Here is a 21706-nt window from a genome sequence, read left to right as displayed (position 1 = left end):
TGTAAAGGGAGTAAACTCCTCTAATTCAGAAGCTCTTCTAAGGATTGCGATTAATACGCGATACCGTAAATCCGCAGAACATTGGCTGGCACAATGCAGACATTCAACAGAAGCTGTGAGGTTGTCCTGTACTTACTGCTATATGAACACTACCATTGGGATTCAAACCCTTACACCGTAACGAGACATTCGCTCTTTTACAAATGGGATATTTTAGAATACTATCTAACACTTTAACCTAGTATGGAAGAGTTTAGTACTTGAGCTATGCAGATAAACTTTCCTTTTGAGACCATAGACTATGTTCTTTCTTCTGGGTAGGATTTTTTTTTTTTTTTTCTTCGAAACTGCAAGAGAAACGGTTCCACCTACAGCAAAGAGAGTGCCAGTTCTTTGCGTGAGGGATTCTGGGAGATGGCTACTCATTTCCATATTCATGAATATTATAAACATGGTCTCAAAAAAATGCCCGCGGTACACTTCAGTGATCTCATTTGTTTTTGAGCAGAGAGAGACTATGGCCCCAAATATTGTGCATCCCTGGGTGCCAGGAAAGTTACTTTCTATAAGTTTAAAAGAGATGTGTTTAGTCAGTGTGTAGGGAGGTGGATGGTTTGAGGACATAAGCAGACAGGACAGGAGTCAGGTGAAACAGCCAAACCTAAGCTCCGTTCCTTCATGGCCAGACTCCTGTGTGTGGCTGGATTCTCATTGACTTTAAAGCTGGCAACCCCCTAGCTCCGTGATAAGGCAGTATTCCTGCCCTCCGTTGGAGAAGCAAGACCTGTGTGCATCTGGACGGAATGCATGCACAGTCCCAGAAAAGGCTTTCATTGGCCACACTGAAGGAATCACAGGGGCCGTGGGGAGGATCCTGTGGCATCACAGAGTAAACAGAAATGGGGCAGGCAGAGCAGTAAGGACAATCTGCTTTGGTCATTTTTCCTAGAACATCACCGCCAACCTGAGTCAGCACTTCTGGCTGCTTCTTGTCTGCTCTATACAGGCTGTGGGTTGAATTGTGTTCCCAAAAGATATACTGAAATCCTAACCTCTGGTATCCGGGAATGAGATGGTGTTTGGATACAGAGTCTTTGCAGATGCAATCGAGTTAAGATGAGGTCATACTGGACCAGGGGGGGCCTTAATCCAATGCGACTGATGATTTATAAAGAAGAGAGGTACAGAGGGGAGGCAGAGACTGGAGTAATATGCACTCATAAGCCAGGGAGCATCTGGGGCCACCAGAGCTGGAGTTGCAAGGAGGGACCCTCCCCCGGAGGCTGTGGAGGCAATGTGGCCCTGCGGACACCTTCATTTCGGGATTCTGGCCTCCAGAATAAATTTCTGTTATTTTAAGTCTCCTAGTTTTTGGTGCTTTGTTCCAACAACCCTAGGAAAGTAATAGACTGTATTCTGATGGTCTAGGGGCAGGCTGGTGCAGTAATCAAGAGCATGGCCCATGGACCCAGCTTTTCAGGGTTCAAATCCTAGCCCCACTACACACGAGCTACATCGGGGGTCCTGGAGGGGAGGGTAAACCCAGTTGATCGCTGAAGAACGTTTGGATGAGAATGACCCCAGTAAGCACCACCCAAGTGCAGGACTATTATGGTCAGGTAAGCCTTTAGCTCAGCAGGGGTGTGTGTGTGGTGGGGGGGCAGGTGGCTGGCTAGCGCTTTTTACTCAAGAAGAACCCATCCTGGGGCAGTGCTTCCAATTTCTGTGCTCCCTAACCCTGCTGTTTGATCAATCAGCCCAGCTTCTCTGGTCTTCATAGACCCTTGAATCTCAGATGTAGGAGAGGGCTCAAAGGTGGTCAAGTTTTCTGTCCCCTCGAGTTTCCTTTACCACTTGAACGCCTGCAGGGGAGTCAAACTTACTGCCCGGTAAGAAAGCAGGTCCTGTGTGCTCACAGCCTGTCTTTTGAGTTCTCCACGTTGAAACAAAACCTGCCTCCCTCCGTGTCACTCTTTGGAGGCACAAAGACTCTTCGTGCAAAAGGGAGTGTACATTTATTTTTTTGTTTTGTTTTTGTTTGCTTTTTTAAATTTGAACCCATAATTTAAAATCTTTTCTTTTTTAAAAAAATTTTATTACGTTATGTTAGTCACCATACAATACATCATTAGTTTTTGATGTGGTGATCCACGATCCATTGTTTTCATGTAACACCCAGTGCTCCATGCAGTATGTGCCCTCCTTAATACCCACAACCTGGCTAACCAATCCCCCTTTCCCTCTAAAACCCTGTTTGTTTCTCGGAGTCCATAGTCTCTCATGGTTCATCTCTCCCTCCAATTCCCCCCCCCATTTTTCCCTTCCTTCTCCTAGTGTCCTCCATGCTATTCCTTATGTTCCACAAATGAGAGAAACCATATGATAATTGACTTTCTCTGCTTGACTTATTTCACTTAGCATAACCTCCTCCAGCCCCACCCATGTTGTTGTAAAAGTTGGGTATTCATCCTTTCTGATGGCTGAGTAATATCCCATTGTATATATGGACCACATCTTCTTTATCCATTCATCTGTTGAAGGGCATCTCGGCTCTTTCCACAGTTTGGCTATTGCGGACATTGCTGCTATGAACATTGGGGTGCATATGGCCCTTCTTTTCACTACATCTGTGTCTTTGGGGTAAATACCCAGTAGTGCAATTGCTGGGTCATAGGGTAGGTCTATTTTTAAATTTTTGAGGAACCTCCACACTGTTTTCCAACGTGGCTGTACAACTTGCATTCCCACCAACAGTGTAAGAGGGTTCCCCTTTCCCACAACCTCTCCAACATTTGTTGTTTCTTTCCCTGTCCATTTTTGCCATTCTAATGGGTGTAAGGTGGTATCTCAATGTGGTTTTGATTTGGATTTCCCTGATGGCTAATGATGATGAACATTTTTTCATGTGTCTGTTAGCCATTTGTATGTCTTCTTCAGAGAAGTGTCTTTCATGTCTTCTGCCCATTTTTTGACTTGATTATTTGTTTTTTGGGTGTTGACTTTGAGAAGTTCTTTAAAGATCTTGGATACCAGCCCTTTATCTGTAGTGTCATTTGCAAATATCTTCTCTCATTCTGTGGGTTGCCTCTTTGTTTTGTTGACTGTTTCCTTTGCTTTGGAGTGTACATTTAAAGACAGGAACCAAGTCCTCTCTCTGAGTCTTTCCCCCTGGATAGCCTTCTGTTTATAAACCTCCTCACGTGACTCAGTTTCCCTCTGATGGCACCAGGGGCTATCACCATAAATGGTGAGGTCTGGGGGTCTGCATTTTAGATTTCTTGGACCCACGTGGTCTCGTATAAGTGAGCCCACCCTGTTTCTTCCTCTTCTCTCTTCCCTCGACCATCTGTGTCACATCTCTGCTTAGAGCAGAAACACACAAGTTTCTCAAAAATAGTAGCTCCAGATTGACCCAGTTTATGCAAGCGACCTATTCTCACAGTGCTTTCTTAATAATTTGTTTCTATTATTTATGCCAGGTAGAGGTGATAGGAGGCAGCACAGAGGTGCTGAGGAAAAAGATTTTGGTATCGAGTGCAGTAAAAAAGAAAAAGCAAAACAGTTTCTAATATTTGATCCTTGGGGATTTACATGATTCAGAAAAGCAATCAAACAACCGTTAGAGCAAAAGGCTGCCAGGCAATCTCCATTCCTGGTCTCAAACACAGGCTTTCTGAATAAAATATCAGCAGTTTCTAATGTACTGAGTCCAAGGGACTCGCGAGTTAGGGGCACAGGGATGAAGTTAGTGGATACTTTAAACCTGCCTTCCCTCTGGGTCTTCTCCCCTTATGATGAGCAAGGGAATGCCCAGTGACATCCCACTTCTCCCGTCTGTCTTGGGCATTTCCACAGGTTCCTTTCAACACTGGCATGTAGTCAGCGTGAGTGAGCATCTTTGGTCCCACAAAGTTTTGTTGTTTGCCACATTTTGGAGAAGAGGCATATGATTCCAGGAGATTTCCTTAGTGTAATACAATAAGAACAATATATTCTCGGGTTTTGTCCTTGATACCTGACAGCAGAGCTCCGAAATCCCTGGGAATGTGTGGGTGACAGGAGCCTCTTTTGCTCAAAACTAGGGGACTCTTGGTTGCCCCCTAGATAGAACCAAGATGGGGGCTGGACACCAAGAAGACCAAAGTGTGATTAAAGGGTTGTAACTTTCAGGCCAGCCTCCTGACTTCTGGGGAGTGGAGGGGGGCCAGAGATTGAGCTCATCACCCGTGGCCAGTGATTTAATCAACCATGCCCATCTCATGGATCCACCATAAAAACCCCTAAATGACAGGGTTGGGAGAGTTTCCAAGCTGGGGAACACATGTAGGTACTAGGAGAGTGCACTCAGAGGGTGCGGAAGCTCCATCCGCCTTCCCCATACCTTGCCCTGCGCAGCTCTTCTGATTGGCTGTTCCTGAGCCTTACCCTTTATGATAAAATGGTAAGCACAAGTAAAACAGCGTCTTGAGTCTGTGAGCTGTTCTAGCAAGGCACTGAACCTAAGGAGGGGGTCAAGGGAACCCCTGCTTTATAGCCCGTCTGTCAGAAGTATGGGAGGCCCCGGGATTGTGACGGGCATCAGGTGCAGGGCAACTTATGGTTCGGAGCCCTAATTATGGGCTCATATCTAACTCCCGTTAGATAGTGGCAGAGAGTTGGAGAGGTAGCGTTAGAAGAGGTGCTGCTATTTGGTGCCAGGAAGGAAAAATCTCATTTGGTGTCAGAAGTGTTATGTATGACTAAATACGGTTTGGGTATCCGGATCCAGTTGTGTCCACATCCGTCGGGGATTTTTCCAACACCAAGCAGGCAGGAGGTGCCATTATCAAAGGCCAGGAGGCAATAGGATTTGCATCGACTTCTGGTGCCAGCAGGGGTCTACGACACGTCGTGACACCAAACGGAATGTATATTTACGTAAAGATGCTATGCGGTGGATCGAAGGTTAGGCTGAGTAGTCCAGACCTTCATAAACTATGGGACTATTTGGGGATCGTCAGGCTGGGATCAGGAGCCAAGACTTGACCTGGGAGGTGAAAATGGGTTTTTCCCAGAAGGGAATGAATGGTTTCACTGCCACTTATTCTGAAAAATGGTTCACCCTGAAGAGCAGATGGCATGTTTGGCCACCAGTTGAGTGGGCAAAGGGTGTGCATTCTAGTCCCAGGCTGCCTGAGTTCTAGTCCTAGCTCAGTCACCAATTGGCAGTATGACCTGGGACAAGTCACTAAACCTCTTGAAAAACCCTCTTGACAAACCCCATTTTCTCATCTGTAAATTGGGAGTAATAACTGAAAATTTAAAAATAAGGATAAAGTTAATATTTTAAAAATATTGTTAACGGTGCCTGGCATGGATCACATGCTATGAGTGTGTGTGTGTGTTTAATACACAGGGAAGCAGTGCTTCTTGCTGGGTCTAGCCTGGGTGGTTTGGGGCCTGATGGCTCTGTCCCTGAGATGTCTGGAGAAATCAGGAGGTGGGGTGAACTGCGATGATTTACGGAGAAATGAGCCCAAAGTCAGACAAGCTTCCATCTCTGCTGGGTCTACATCTAAGCGGATGTCTGGGAATCTCCACCAGAAAGACCCAGCCAAGCTCAGAGAGAGGAGCCCCTCAGTCACTCAGCTGACTTCGGACCTCCTGTCTGTGCATGGTTCTCAGCAGCATCCCTGTTGTCACCTGCCGCCCAAGCTCTTGCCTGGGACTCCAGCCTCCGCCATCTTCCCAAAGTAGGCTTATAGATGGGGCTGGGGAGGCAGCTCCACAAAAGCTCAAAAGCTGAGAGCTGGCCTCGGTGACTTTGGTGGCTCATTTTGGAGATCTTGTAGCAAACGTAGTTCAAGAGCACACTCAGGTGCAAACTATCTCATTGTAGAACACAGTCACCTCCACCTCAACTCAATGATCTGAGTGCTCAACACCCTACAGCTCTTAACATGTGGTCCCAGTGGCCCCAGTGGCCCATCCCACATCCTCACACCTTGATGGAAGGCAGGTCTGATGGGCAGAGAACCAATGATCTTATGTGTAAGATGGGGAACTACACAGGCTCTGATGAAGGCAGGTTCACTGATGGGCAGAGAACCAATGATCTTATGTGTAAGATGGGGAACTACACAGGCTCTGATGTATTTCCAGATTCCTGAAAAACAGACCATTTAATTACATTTAGCTATCAGAGGTCTTTGAAATTCAAATAGACTTATTAATAGTCCGAGGACCTTTTCCAAGAACGCTTTGCTTTCAATAGTTAAATCGTCTCTAAAGGACAAGAACTCATCTTGAGATTAAAATTCAAGTGTTTCTGCCAGTAAAAATGGTTTCAAACAAAGATAGGCTATTAGAGTAAATACTGCGGCTTACTGGTATTTACGTTTACAAGAACACTCTGGTTGTTTATCAGTCATGAGACCATAGGGCAGATGGACTCATCACTGGTCCTTGGACCAGGAAACCAAGGTCCTAGAAGGTAATCTTTCCCATCATGCCAGTAGAACTTGGTCTGTGATTGTGTCCTGGCTCTGGGTTTATTTCTTCAAGAGTTAGAGTCACTTCTAAGTAAAATTTGTGTGTTGCTAATGCATCTAGAACACTGCCTGATATGCACGAGGTAGTCCATAAACATTTGTTGGAGCAATGACACCATTGAAAAATATCCAAGGATGGGGGTGCCTGGGTGGCTCCGTTGTTAAGCGTCTGCCTTTGGCTCAGGTCATGGTCCCAGGGTCCTGGGATCGAGTCCCGCATCGGGCTCCCTGCTCAGTGGGGCGCCTGCTTTTCCCTCTGCTGCTACCCCTACTTGTGCTCCTCTCTCGCTCTCTCTCTCAAATAAATAAATAAAAATCTTTAAAAAAATATCCAAGGATGCCCTATCTTCAGCTGTTTTGAAAGGTTAAGTGTGCATTACAACAATCAGTTGGGTACAATGCGGAACCAAAGGATGCTTACCAGACACATTCACCACTGCACTTCACATTGTTTATTAAGCATTGAGCCACATGACAGAACAATTTAAAGACCACGGGTATAATCTCAAGTCCCTCGATCCTAGAATATCCTGGAAAATATTTCAGTAAGCCTCTCCCACCACTGATGACTTCAAGAGCATGACAACCTATGATTTCTTAATCAACAAAAGTCACAGTTGAATAATGAGTAAAAGCTACATGCACCGGGATTGCAGTAAGTAGTTTCTTCATTGGTAAGAGAGTGAGCAGACATAATCACTAAGCTTCTGGAGAACTTCACAGAAAGAAGCGTGAGGCCTCATGCAGGCTTGGGTCCTCGGGACCAGAATAATGTTTATTGTCTTCTCGTTCCACAGCTCTCAGATGTACTCCTTTTCAACTTTTGATCTCTACAGGGGAAAACATATGCATGAACGTATGGCTACATTCAAAAAAAATTAAAGAATCGGTATTTTGTATACTTCTTGTTAGAATACAGAGAAAGAATATGCTAGTTCTCCAGTGAGCTGGAGGGCACCGTGCATTGTAGATGAATAGGAACTGTGAACCACGAGATCAAGCGACTGATCTGGCCTCTCTCGGACACATTTTACCAATGTCAGTCATCATCTGTGCCAGTTTCTACCCTCCGTGAAATGGGGATAGTTCCTTCTCTCCGTCGGAATTACAACCACGTGAATTTGATATGATAATCTCAGGCGAGCGCAAGTAAAGCCTGGGTATTCAGATTTTCATTGCTTGAATTAACCTGGCCCCCAAAAGTACATGCGTTATGATTCACTATTATATCCTATATTTTTAAAAAATTTAATCCCATTTGTACCTTTTTTTTTAGAGAGAGAGGGAGCACGACCAGGAGGGGCGGGGCAGAGGGAGAGGGAGAGAGAGAATCTTAAGCAGGCTCCACGCCCAGCACAGAGAGCCCAACACGGGGCTCAACCTCACGACCCTGACATCACGACCGAACCCCAAATCAAGAGTCAGATGCTTAACCGACTGAGCCACCGAGGCACCCCCCATTTGTAACCTTTTGAATTGATAACGTGTATGATTCCACAGTCATCATGACTTTTTTTGTAAAGATTTTATTTATTTATTTGAGAGTGCGAGAGAGAACACGAGCATGGGGAGGGGCAGAGGGAGAGGAAGAAGCAGACTCCCTGCTGAGCAGGGAGCCCGACACAGGACTCAATCCCAGGACCCTGAGATCATGACCTGAGCCGAAGGCAGATGCTTAACGACTGAGCCACCCAGGCGCCCCAGTCATCTTGCCTTCTATCAGAAATGAGACTTTGTTTCTGCTCACATTTCAGAGCTATAGACTCTCTGTTGTTATGGGCACACGGGAATCAGATCCTGATATGATCGATCCTGATGAGATTTGTGCAAACACAGGGCTGTGGAAATGTTAACCAGGAGTGTTTGCCTGAGACGGTTTTGTTTTGTATATATCTTACAGCACTTACGCACCCCCCCACACACACACAGATGTACACATTCTTATCTGAAAGCAATGGAAATATTTGAAACTGTGATCTCTCTCCAGTACCTTCCAGAGATGCTCAAGCTAGACGTCTGGTGTTGCTCTGGGCAGGCTGGGCTCCTTTAAGAGAGGTTCTTGCCATACCAGGAAAAGGATCTGGTATTTCTGGACGGGCTTTGACTGAGAAGTTGCATCTTGGACCTCACAGCTGGGAGCCATATATGAAATGTGATATTGAACTTTTGATTTTTTGAGCATGGCTTCACGTATTCACAGTGAAAATTAAGAGCGAACAAGATAAAATTGTCTGCAATCTATAAAATAAATTATATAATACACTTAGGTTCCACACCCCCCATGGGTTTTAGTAAGTGGGTAACGGGGCAGTGAATATTGAGAGAGGGACAGAGAAACATAAATCATCAGTCACGTCAAACTCCTGTTATAATGTTTAATTTTCATTTATCTGCTGTTGTCCAGTTTAATATAAATGCTTGTGATACTAGTAAGCGGCGTCTGTAAACATGGAAGAAATCTGAGGGGAAATCAGAGAGATGCAGGATTGATAGTCTCATATAAAAGAATACAAAATGGGGCACCTGGGTGGTGCAGTTGGCTCAGGTCATAATCGGGGGGGGGGGTCCTGGGATTGAGTCCTGCATCGGGCTCCCTGCTCAGCAGGGAGTCTGCTTCTCCCTCTCCCTCTGCCCCTGCTTGTGCTCTCTCTCTCAAATAAATAAATAAAGTCTTAAAAAAAAAAAGAATACAAAGTAGAAATGTATCTCTGTTCCTAAAGGATCATTGCAGTGTGGGGGTCCTTCCTCTTCCGGCGGCCCAGCAGCGTGGAGCGGCGGAGCTGGGGGGACAGCCTACCTGCAGCAGCTTCCCTGCGGCTGGGCCTCCTAGTCCTTCTCGGCTCTCAGCACATCGGTGGCCAGCTGTCGGATGTGTTCCCAGGACCGCTGCACATGGGCAGACTCCACGGTGCGGGCGCAGATGGCCAATCGCAGCACGAACTTGTCTCGGAGGTGACAGGGGACCAGGTGGATTTTCTTGGCGCTGTTGATTCTTTCCAGAAGATCTTCGTTCAGTTTGTTGGAACCCTGCAGAGATGGAGAGAGGGGCCTTGCTCAGGTCCCCAAGGACTCAAACTTCAACTGGTCACCAAGGAAGCCTGGCATCTGGCAACCACCATACATCTGCGAGAGAGGCCGCCTTCCCACTAGCCTTTTGTTTATCAGGGTAAGAAATTCACCTCAGTGAGACTTCCGTGTCGGTGCAAGCCTCTAGCCTCTCCTACAAGACAGGTTCTTCAGGGTCGAACTACTGTCAAAAGGTGACCCTTCCACAGGCCAGCCTTTTTAAGGAAAATGGAGTTTCATAGGTACGCGATCTACACACTGACTAGTGTAGATTAAATGGTAGAACTGAGACTTCAAATGGCACCAGTGAGGGGGTCCCACCAAAACGTATAGGAGAAATCTCAGCAACATAGAACACAGAACACAGTCAACTCAGAATCTGGGAAAACTGCAGGTGAATTAGAGGACCAAGGGGCCATTGCTGGACTCCCCCCTCTGGAAAGGAGCAGCCCCTCCCTCCTGGGGCAGGCAGCCAGACACTGAAGCCATCGGGGTGGGGGGGGCATCTCTTCACCTGCTGGGTGCCCCTGCTCCCGGAGCCCATCTCCCATTTGTGCATCCTTCTCCCCGGCTCCTGTCACCTTCCTTCTGCTTCCAGGCAGCGCCCCCAGTTCCCTAAGCCCCATCATCAAAGGTAAAAGGGGGATGGAAGTGGGGCCTCACATCCCTGGTCTGTGACCCTCACAGGGCTCTCTGGTTTGCCTTCTCACTCTGTCTTGAGAGTCGAGAATCAGGGAGAACAGTGGGAGGAGAACAGTCCAGTTCTGCTCAGACACCTGCCGGATGCTGGGGACTGGCCTATGGATCCATGCAGACCCTCCCAGCCGCAGGCTGCGGGCCTCGTGGGGCTCGGGCTGGCACCCAGTGGACAGGGACTGGGCCAATGGCAGTTCAGAAACCGCTGGCGTGCCAGGTCTAGACAAAGCCTGTCCTATTTGAGGATGAGGTTAGAGAAGGAAGAATGTATGAGACAAAGCAGTGGAATTTTACCAGAAAGACTCAGCACAAGGGCAAACATCTGAAAGGTTGTTTGAAGAAATGAAAACAGAAATTAACAGAAGAAATTTAACAGAAATTAAAAACATATTATTTAGGAAAATGTAATTTTCAAATGGATTAGGCAAGGTAGGTCTTCTATTAAATAGAGGAAGAAGCCAAGCAGAACAGTCTAAGAGAAGAAGGGGGGGGAGGGGCGGGAGGGGCAGGAGGGGGAGGGGGAGAAAAAGAAGGGGAGGGAGAGGACAATGAGGGAGAAGGGGGGGCAGGACCAGAAGAAGGAGAGGAGGGGGAGGAGGAGGGAGAGAGGGAGAGAAAGAAGAGGAGGGGGAGGGGAAGGAAGGGGGCAGTGGAGGGGGGAGGACAGGAAGAAGGAGAGAAGAGGAGCCAGGGAGAGGGAAGGGGGAAGGGAAAGAAAGAAGAGGAGGAAGGGGAGGAGGGGAAGAGGAGGGGAAGGGGGAGGACTGGAAGAAAGAGAACTGGGAGCAGGGGAAGAAGGGAGAGGGGAAGGGGGGAGGAGCAGGGCGGACAGGAAGAAAGAGAACAGGGGAGCAGGGGGAGGAGGGGCGGAATCACACTGTGTATTTGAAGCTTCGGATAATGTAGAGGACTTGAAATCCACACTGGAGCAGAATGGCACAGGGAGATAAGGATGAGCCCGGAGACGTGGAGACAGAAACATGAACCACGTGCCTGAACAATACACTTCCTGATGAAGAAATGGGATCCGTGGAACGGAAGGGACAAGCAGATGCACAGAAGGCCACTTCTGTTGGCTGCGAAGCGCCCTGGGCTTCTGGAATTGTGGGGCCGGGGGTGGGACTTGCCGTGCTGCACAGGAGAAAAGGGGCCAGGACCACACACAGGTGGGTTTGGGGGCCATGGAGCCGGACAGCGGATCGGGGGCACCGAAGGATGGTGTTGGGGGCCCCGCTCTGGGGAGGTGACAGCTGCCTGCCCCAGCGCTTATGCTAAAATCAACACGTGTGCATCGGACCCTTGCAGACCCCACGCTGACACGTGGACTTTTTTCAAGAAATCCCACGCGACACAGCAAATGTATTTTCTCTTCCTTGTGGTTTCCTTCCTACCATTTTCTCTTCTCTGGCTCGCTTTATGGTAAGAATGCAGCGTATAATCCACAGAACATACAAAATATGTGATCCTCCCTCCCCTGTGTTATGGGTAAGGCTTCTGGTCAACAGTAGGCTGTTAGAAGTTCAGTCTGGGGGGAGTCAAATGTTGTATGCAGATTTTCAGCTTTGGGGGGCAGGGGGGTCAGCGCCGCTCACCCCCTAACTGTACTTTAAATGGACAAAGTGTGTGGTGTATGGATTACATCCCAATAAAACCGAAAATTAAAATAAATAAAGGTCCTATCAGAACACTGGCAGTCAAAACAAAACATAAGGTCTGTTCCGTGGTAAACGCATCAAAGCTTGCCGTCAACACCGATGTCAACCGAACTGCAGCCCGTGGCCCCTCTGGGGACCCAGCTGGGACACCAGCGCTCTGAGGCTTCCCCCACGCCCTACCAGGACGAAGGGCCCCCTGTCCCTTGCACACGGTTGGGTCCCACCACTGTGCGCTCTGCACAGAGCTCACAGCACCCCTCCCCGAGCCCAGCACGGGCCCACCAGCACCCAACTATCTCTGTAGAGTCCAGGCTTTCTCGCGACTGGTTCTCATTACCACCTCGGAGCTCCTGAATCAGGGAGGGGGAGGATATGGTGAGCGGAGGGCCACATTTTGATGACAGCACCTTGACAATGCAGCGGGGCTCAGCCCTCCTCCTCCTGATGGCCTCCGGGCATGCAAACAAGGAAGCCAATGAAAAGGTAGATTGCAAAATGCATAGCCAGCTCGAGAGTGCTCAGTGGGAGGCTGTCACCCGGTCTCACTCACACAAGATAGAATAATAAGGCGCCTGTGGGTGCAGCACCTTTCAGAGACTTCTCAGAAACGTGGTCATGATTCCCAGCAGAGCTGGCTTGTGCCCTCCGCCCTCTGGGCCAGCTTCCCCTCACACAGTGACCACACTCACCATCAGGCAGCAGAACAACAGAGCGCTGCAGACCAGCATTTCTCAAAGCCCCATGCACACCCAGCAACCTGGAGGGGCTCCTTAAGATGCCAGGGTCTGCAGGTCTGGGCTGGGGTCCGGAGCTGGTCCAGGGAAGAGCCTGTACCCAGCTTAGTGCTCAGAGCATTCCAGCGGCAGAGATGTGTGGATGGAGGAAGTGGAGAGGATTCTGGGGCCAAGTGTCTACACTAGCGAGAAATCTCCGTCTGATAGAGGGGGGCAGACGGCTCCTGGAGGAGGGTGCCCAGGGCCCCGTGGGCAGTCAGGCTGGGTCAGGGCCAGGAGGCGTGAACTCCAGATGGGAAAATGCATGCTGACTTCTGTGCTCTCCCGGGAGCTAGCATGCCCGTTTGGGGATGGAGGTGATGAATGATCCTCTCTCCTCTGTCACCGTCCAAGAGAACGAAGACTAAAGTAGATACACATACCTTTAGCCGAAAACAGACCAGCCCCAGAGTGACTTCTGCACAGATTTCAAAGCGGGGATCCTGGAGCACCAAATGCTCAAACTCGTGAGCCAGCCGGACATGCTGGAAAGGGAGAAACATCTGTCTGAGTTTCTCAACACCGCCCAGCTCTGGACTCAGCCACCCAGAAAACCTTCCCAGATGGCATGTCTATGATTCATGTACATGCTCTTAGCCGTTTTCCTCAAGCATGGATGCCGCCCACACGCTAGCTGTTCCCACACAGGCTAGGAAGAAGCTCACTACCATGACAGAAGGATTAGTGTCTTCAGAAAAATACCAGCTGGGGGCCTGGGTGGTTCGGTCAGTGATGTGTCTGCCTTCAGCTCAGGTCATGATCCTGGGGGCCTGGGATCGATCCCCACGTTGGGCCCCCTGCTCAGCTGGAGTCTGTTTCTCCCTCTGCCCCCCCCATTCGTTCTCTCAATCTCTCTCTCTCTCTCTCAAATAAACAAATAAATAATCTAAAAAAAAAAAAAGAAAGAAAAACACCAACTAACATTTTCTTCTGTTCAGGGGACTCTTAATTCCACCAAAACAATCCGTTAGAATTTCAGAAGGAACACCGTGAGGAGGTATTTAAACATTCGAGTGAAGAGAGAGGGCCAGCCCCTGCTGAGCGGCCCCTTGTGCTGAGGCCCGGGTGCCCCGCCACCACTCTGTCCCCTGCGCTGCCCGCGGCACAGGAGACACCACGGTTGTGCCCACTCTGCAGATAGGGAAACTGAGGGGGTGATTCTAACACAGCGGCCCACCGAAGCTCCAGTTTCTGCGGTGCTCTGGCTAGCTGTCACCCTGCAGCACTTGTCACCAAGACATGAGAATGACAGTCCCGGCCATGTTCAACAAATGCCTTCCTCTTGCCGAATTCACCCGCTTATTTGACGCCCAGGTGTTCATGGAGCCCCAAAGGGGGTTCAAATAGTATATGAACTGAGAACAAGCCTGCCAAGGTCTGTGCCCCTGTTGCTCATTCCCCCCCAGGCGCGCAGCTCGGTGCTCGCACGACAGTGCTCAGGGACTCAGCAGAAGCACAGCGGCTGAGTGTCCTTGGGACGGAAGCCTCCTTCGTCTGTGGGGCTCCCAGGCTCAGAATAAATCTGGGGCCGCTAGAGGGCACCAAAGACTTTGTGCGGGCAGGTGCGGCCCGCCTCCCCCGCGGGGTCCCGAAGAGCTACAGGGGCCTAGGGACAGGCTTTGACCATCCCCTCCCTCCCTGTGAGGCCGGACCGGAGCCGCTCATGAAGCCCAAGGACCTCTGTCCATCAAGATGGGGCCATGGCTGAGGAAGGGACACCAGCATGGGAGGAACCAGCTGGAAATCAGCAGCCTTCTGCAGCCAGCTAAATGGGTGGGCTCTGGGGTTGGCGGCAGTGGGGGGGGGGGGGGTCCCAGCACATACTCTGGCCTCAGTTTCCTCGACTGTAAAAAAAAAAAAAAGGCAGGGTGATGGGGCTTGAAGTCGACCGGTGGTTCTCACTTTGTAGCGCTCATCACGGCTGCCTGGTTCACTCATTCAGGCAGAGGTTGCTGGGACCCACCCCGAGGGTCCAAGGCCATGCGTGGGCTGCTACTCGGGGGCGCACAGAGGCTATCCATCCCCAGCAGCTCCGAGACTCTCCCATGCCGACAGTCCTTGGAGCCAAACATCCTGTGTTCTCAGCATTTCTCCACCACTGCTGTCTGGACCGGCTGTAGGTGAGATGTCTCTACAGGACCGGCCGTGGGGAGCGTGCACTTTGCAGTCTCCTGGACCTGACGGCTGTAGTCATCATGGAAGTGTCCAGAAGGTCCGTAATTCTGCACTGACTGTCTTCTAAAAAGCCTAACCTCGGAATGCCTGGGGACTCAGTCGGTTAAGTGTCTGCCTTCGGCTCGGGTCATGATCCTGGGGTCCTGAGATCGAGTCCCGCATCGGGCTCCCTGCTCCGCGGGAAGCCTGCTTCTCCCTCTCCCACTCCCCCTGCTTGTGTTCCCTCTTTGGCTGTGTCTCTCTCTCTGTCAAATAAATAAAATCCTTAAAAATAATAATAATAATAAAAATAAAAAGCCTAACCTCAGTACCCAAACCAACCTGCATCAGATATTTGCTGCTTCAGACATCTTCCTTCGTTTCTAAACTCCTACAGACCTCCCGATATTAATTACCCAGATACGTAATGAAAGCACTGTCACCTTGCGGATGTAGGCCTGCAGTCCCTTGACTCCGTACATCCTAAAAACAAACCACATCTTCAAAGAGCGAAATCTCCGGCCCAGTGGCAACTGCCAGTGCTGAAACAGAACAGAAAACTGCATCAGGACGCAAAATACCGAGAGCTGCTTTCCTCTGGCTCCTGGGGCACCTGCTTCTCTTGGAGGCAACTAATTCCCTGGACGTCCCCTGGCTGGTGCCATGGCCCACTGTGGACCGCAAAGCCGACATGGGGTGAGCAGAGCCTGCAGCCAGAGGTCTCTTTGCAAAGCTCCGAGACAGATGAGGATGCAACAGGCTGCTACTGGGGAAGCACTGTGTGCACTGAGCACATGGAGCTCACCATCCAGCAGGGGCACGGGGCGGGGGGGGGCAGCCCTCACTCGCTGGTCGCTCCATCTGCAGGAGGTTAGGAAGGAGGAAGCCAAAACCCACACTTCCTGCTCAGCGTATTCCCTGTGATGTCCTGGCACCCTTTTCCAGAGCAAGAGCGATTCTCTTCCTGTCCACCAGCCACCACAGAATGACCTGCAGGACGGTCACTAGGAAATGCAGCCCCAACAGGTTGGTCCTCAAATAATCTCCCCTTAGCTTGTCCTCAGTTTGCAGCTGGTCAGCACTCTACCATCTCCAGTGGTTGGACACGTAAGCAAGAAGGGACCCAGAGGGGAGCAAGGGCAAGGGGGCCATCTGGGACGATAAAGCAGGGGCACTTCATTGTGGCTTCCCAAAAAGTCACATTCTGGCACTTACAAAGAAGATGCTGAGGGCAACTCAGTCTCCCTCTCTGTTCCCTGGACCTTCCCTGCAGGGCAGCACTTCCAGATGGGCCTGGGGAATGCGGGGCTGCAGGGGGAGGGGGACACAGCCTGGACCCTCCCCCAGGGCATCTGTGATGGGCACAGGGGGGCTCTCGGGGCAGCGCTGCTCTGTAGCCTGGTGGGCAGCTCGGGTTTTAAACCGTGTTTAAACGGTTTAAACACGGCATGCTGCTTCTGAACCTGGGGCTCCCGGCAAGGGTTTCGCGGAAGGCTCTCAAATCGGAAAGAGAAAAGGGGGCCCAGATATTTTCGCTCAAAGCCATCCAACATAGTGCCCCTGTGTGCGCGCCAGGCACGGTGCTCAGTGGGCTCACACATCCTATCACTTTATCTTCTTAGCACCGTGAAGCCAGGGTCTTATGGGAGGAGAGCAGGTGTGCAGAGGCTGGGGAGAAACGTACAGTGCCTCAGAATCACCTGCTGACACACGCCGTCTTATTTAGCAGTGCATCCGCAAGCTGTTGGGGGGTCTTCAGTACAAATGGAACTAACTTGCCTTTTTGGAAAATCAAAAAGAGAATTCTTTACCATCCCCACTAACTAACTAGTAAGCAGTAAAGCGATGGTTTCCTGTCATTGTTGCGCACGGAGGCTGCATTCTAACATCATTCCTCACCAAGCCAATGTCCGGGACATCAAAATGTGATTTTTATCTAACACTGGGACGAATAAGCAGGGTAAACTGCATTTCTACGGTCCGGGAGTAAAAATGCACACAGTTTAATGATGTGCTCATTTGAATATGGCCCTAAAATGCTGTCATGACCTGTTCTGAGCCTGGGGCAGGACTGGGGTAGATGCCCCCAGAGCAGAAACTCCCTGTGCACTCAGCCTGGAAGTTCAGAGGGGACAGGACTCTGTTGTTTGCCATTTTATTCCCAGTTCCATGCCCAGCTCAGAGAGGCCATCCTATACTGTTTTAGGGACTATTGCTGACCACTGTGCTTATATAGTCGGGAGGAAAATCCATTCCAGCCTTGTACACGGGTCACCTAAAATGATTCTACAGGTAGAAACCAATTCGAGGTTTCTTGGACACCAAAGGAGCTATTTCTAGGTACTTTTCCCTCCACAACTGAAATTTTTAAAACCCTATCTTCAGTTGTCCCGCTCTTGATAAGCCACTAAAAGGGACCAGAAAATGTACTTTCCCCACCCAAGTGGCATGGGGATTGTGAGGCTCAGAAGGGGAGCTTTTGACCTAAGTTCTTGGTTCTCTTTTAGCTAGGTTCAGCAAATTCTTTGACTTCTCTGAACCTCTGTCTCCATGTCTGTGAAATGGGTATAATGATGCCCACTTTGCCCAAGACCAGGTACATTGTAGGCAAATGACGCTACCTTTCCATCTTCAGCTCATGCCGCTCATGAGCAGACACAGTGTAAAATCCTCTGGCCAAGGTGTTCCCAGCCCCCTCCCCTTGGTGCTGAGACTGTCCTCATCCCCGTCCCTTGAGGGCTGACAGTCCTGACAAGGGGGCTGCTCACCCCTTTCATCCCACACTTCCCGAACGAGCCTGGTAGACGGCCCAGAATCCCGGGGTCTCCTCCGCAGCCTGGAGGCTGTGACCACCTCAGGCTGGGGCTTCCAATGTCTTTGAACAAAATGATGATGATGTCTATGATATTCTTTTTCTTTGTCTGCTGAGCCCAGCACTCCCTCATCAAGGAAGAGCCTGGGCCCCAGGGCATTCGCCCAGAATTCACTCTAAAGGAAGAAACCATAAAAGAGCTCCAAAGGTGTCTATAAGTACATTGAAAAGGAAAGACATCCCAGCTAGGATAGCAGTAAAATTGGTCAGGGGCCCTGTAGGGCTATGGCACAGGGAGAGGGTCAGGTGGGAGGCAGGTGACACTTGTGCTTGTGATGAGGGGATGGAAGGAACAACACTCATAGTGCAAGACTGGTGCCCCAGGCCCTTTGCAAGGCCGGGAGCCCAGACACTGGCTCCCACTGACCTGCGTGTTCTTTCCTGGTGGAACTGCCTTGTGTTTGCCCCATGTAACCTCTCCTACTTCTTGGTACCCTAAGGGCTAACTTATGTGCATCAGTTTTTAGAAGACTCTCGGCTCCAAAATAATTTCCCTCATCCCTCTAATTTGATCCTCCATAAATTTCATCTGTTTATTCATTAACTGAAATATCTGCTGAGAACGCTCTATGTGCCTTCCCCTGGCTTTGTTCAGGGGCTCAGCAGCACAGAATGCACAATTATCCAGGAGGACCTCCTGAGCCAGGTGGACGTCCGTTACGGTGTCCAAAATCAGCAGGTGGACCCACTGAAAACTGTCCACACGTGACATACAATCCATAAGCTGCCACCACTTAATGCCTGGGACTTCATTACCACAAGGTACTCGAAATGGCGTAAGGAGAAGCTGAACTACCAGAGGACTAGCTGAGGACTTAGAACATTTTCCCTCAGGCCAGAAAGAGCCATCGGAAAGGAGCGGCATGTTTGAGATCTGTCTCAGAACGGCAGCTCCCAGCGGTGTGCAGCAGGCTGATCCTGGCGTGTGGGACCATCTGTGCCCTGTCTCCCTCGGTAGCCTGGGGGTCTGGGAGGGAGGAAGGGGGCCTCGCTCATCTGTGAGAAGCTCAGCGCAGCATACGGTTCCCGGCTGAGAAAGGAGGCTGGCCATCAGACCACCACTGTGGTCTCTGACCCTGTTCTCCCTGCTGCCCTCAGGAGGCCGACCCTGGGAGCCTAGGAACAGCACAGAACCGAGGGGCCGTGTGGTCTAAGGATAGTGCCCATCCTCACGGAGGAAGCTGAGCACAGAAGTTCCTGCCTCCTTCCGAGGGGGCAGGCAAGATCATTTCCTCCTAACCCTAGACCTGGAGTTGGGTGGCTGAGCCGAGCCGTCCGCTGCCTGGCTTGCTTTGCTAGTTAGGACCCAGTGAGATCATGTCCTCTAGCGTGACTCCGAGCCTGAGCAGAATGGGGGTGGGGGTGGGGGGACAGCAGGAGTGACGGCCCATGACAGCACCCAGCACTGCATTCACATTTTCCATTACCTGAGACCTGGACTCGGCCAGAGAATTCTCCCACTTACCCTATAGTCAGTGATAAGCCCTGGAAAAGAGAAAGAAATAACAAAAAGAAGCCATTAGATCAACATTGGTTGATTACATGCCTCACCTCTCTCATTTTCAAGATTAAATTTCTTGTGTCGCATCTGTCATCTCCTGCACTGGACGTGAGACCACGGAGGGCCGGGATGGGTGTTCTCTGTGGCACTTCTCATGGTAACAGACCCAAGGGGCTTTCCAGAGGGCAGGGTGCCCAGAACAAATTGGAAATGCTGGATTATGAGTGGATTCCCATTTGCTTCACTTTCTATGCTTCCGTAAGCACAAAAATCTAAGCTTTCTTCTATTGCCCAGTAGTAACTTGGCATTCAGATCATGTAAAGCCTTCATTGTGCACTGATTCGTGCATAGGAAGGTGGATTTCTGATAAACAGAGGGATTAGATCATGAGACAAGAATCAGACTTTTGATGGATGTTCATGTCTGCATTCTCGGATCTTAGTCCAGAGTCTGGCATGGAGCAGATACTGGTGAGGAACCGTTGGATCGATATCACCATCCTGGATTCAAATAGCTTCATAGTGGATACAAAACATGTCTGGTTTGCCTTCAGTCTCCCCTTGTGCCTAAAGCAACAGAGCAAAGGATCTTATGGAGGACAGAACGCTGGACAGAGTCTCACCGATGGAAGTTGCTCCATGGTGATCTTAGGCAAGCAATCAGCTGGGAATTATGAACCTGAGCTGCAGTCCTGTGTTTCGGACATCTGGTCCTCTAGTGTAGGTCCAGACGAGGCACGCCGGGGCTCATCAGTGTCCCCCATTTCCCAAGTAAGAGCAACGGTGGCCTGGCCATAGCAGGCCGCCCCCGTGGGCAGCTGAGACTAGCCGTCCACCTAATGCAATCCACCCCCACCCTCACAGACTGCTCCTCACCCACTCTGCAGAGGGGTCTAACTTACACATAAAAGGAAATCTAAAGTTATTAAACAAACAGCAACAGCAGGGTCACCAGAAATGACCCGACGGGGATGCATAGAGGGGATGCATAGAGGGGATGCATAGATGCCAAATGCCTATGTGGCATGTAATGAGCACTCAGCAAGAGTCTGTTAAAAACGCAGATGACGTCGTGAGTGAAGATGAATAAATGACCCTCCTGTTTAGTTCACATCCCTGTGCCATGCCCGTAGCCATGAGCCATGTGTGGCCATTTACATTTAATTAAGATGAAATCAACTTAAACACGGAGCTCTTCGGTCAGACTAGCCACATTTCCAGTGCTCAGGAGCCATGTGGAGCTAGTGGGCTACCACACAGAGAGCGCAGAATTAGAGAACCTTTCCTTCATTGTGCAAGTTTTACCGGATGCATGACTAAAGCTTGAAGTAGGTTTCAGATGTAGAAGCTTCTGTGGCTAAACATCACGGTTAGTGAAAGGTGGAGCCTGCGTCTCGGCGACCCTACGTCCTCAAGGACCAGCTGAAGGCCCGGTCCAGTTAGGAACTTCGCGGACACGGGTCTGCTGTGAACACAAGGAATGCCCAAGCCCTCCTGCCAACAGCTTGCTACGACCACAGTTGAACTTACGGTGCAGACTTCTTAATAAGTGTCATGTGCCTAGGCGGTCTTTACAACTACATACGAGGTATGTGGGCTGAGCAGCTCCTCCATGCAAACAGCATGCAGTAAACACAATAGAAACAAACAATGCATCAGACAGGACTGGCAAGAAACACCACCATGGGGCGGAAGCACCTGCACTCGGGAGGTGGGCTCATGGGGACTTCCTGACTCACCCTTCCTGCTTCTTGTTTCCAAAGGTACAGTTTTTATAATGAAAGGGTTTATCTGGAAAAGTCTGTGCAACAGGTGTGACCACTTTTCCCTATCACCAGCATTGAGACAGAATTTTCTGTTATATATAAAAAACACAAATCCCGCTTATTTGGGTCCCGGTTCCTTGTCTCCCCCCAGCTGATAGGTGTCCAAGGAGATGAACGCATAAAAGTGCAAGGCAAACGCAGGGATGTATTGGGACGGCGACCTCTCCCACATTGCTGCCCCCACTGCAGCTGTTGGCCACCATCCCCTGGGTCCAGTGGTGTTCCAGCAGCAGGACGATGGGTCTGAGCCTCCAGGGGGACAGAGGGACAACAGACAAGAAGCCAGTGAGTGAGAGGGCTTCGTGGCCAGACTCAGGATGGGGGCAGGCATTGGCTTCAGTGGAGAGATCTGAGAAGACCTCACTGAGAGGGAGGCTTTTGCCCCGGACCCAGTGATGAGCAGGGGGCATACTAATGACCCCCAGGCGGGACAGGGGGCTGCAACAGCCTAGCCAGCCGAGTGCCACGACATGAGGGGCCACGGGGCAGTCGTTGAGGAGTCTTCTTTATTACATAGAAAGGATCTTTAAAAAAAACCCGTAGAACACTCTAAACACAGTTTCATTTCAAGGAGCAGAAGGCTTAGCGGCACTAGGGCTGAATCCGTGCGGATAAAAAAATGCCCTTACATCC

General features: G+C 50.1%; 1 protein-coding gene across 1 annotated transcript in view; it reads right to left on the bottom strand.

The window, feature by feature from the left end:
* Positions 1 to 6967: 6967 nt before the first annotated feature.
* Positions 6968 to 21706, bottom strand: part of DDC (dopa decarboxylase) — a 63246-nt gene continuing 48507 nt past the window's right edge. Inside the window, exons 10-14 of the mRNA XM_045864961.2 lie at positions 19212 to 19231; positions 15318 to 15416; positions 13104 to 13205; positions 9328 to 9557; positions 6968 to 7360 (exon numbers count right to left, since the gene is read on the bottom strand). Coding sequence (XP_045720917.1) covers positions 9357 to 9557; positions 13104 to 13205; positions 15318 to 15416; positions 19212 to 19231 — 422 coding nt within the window. The 3' untranslated portion in view covers positions 6968 to 7360; positions 9328 to 9356. The remainder of the gene's footprint in view (positions 7361 to 9327; positions 9558 to 13103; positions 13206 to 15317; positions 15417 to 19211; positions 19232 to 21706) is intronic.

The sequence above is a fragment of the Mirounga angustirostris genome, unplaced genomic scaffold (genome assembly GCF_029215605.1).
Source record: "Mirounga angustirostris isolate CCGP_5_RB_7025 unplaced genomic scaffold, mMirAng1.0.hap1 SCAF_12, whole genome shotgun sequence".
Lineage (NCBI taxonomy): Eukaryota > Metazoa > Chordata > Mammalia > Carnivora > Phocidae > Mirounga > Mirounga angustirostris.
The sequence above is the reverse complement of the archived record's forward strand: the minus strand, read 5'-3'. Positions and strand labels throughout refer to the sequence as shown.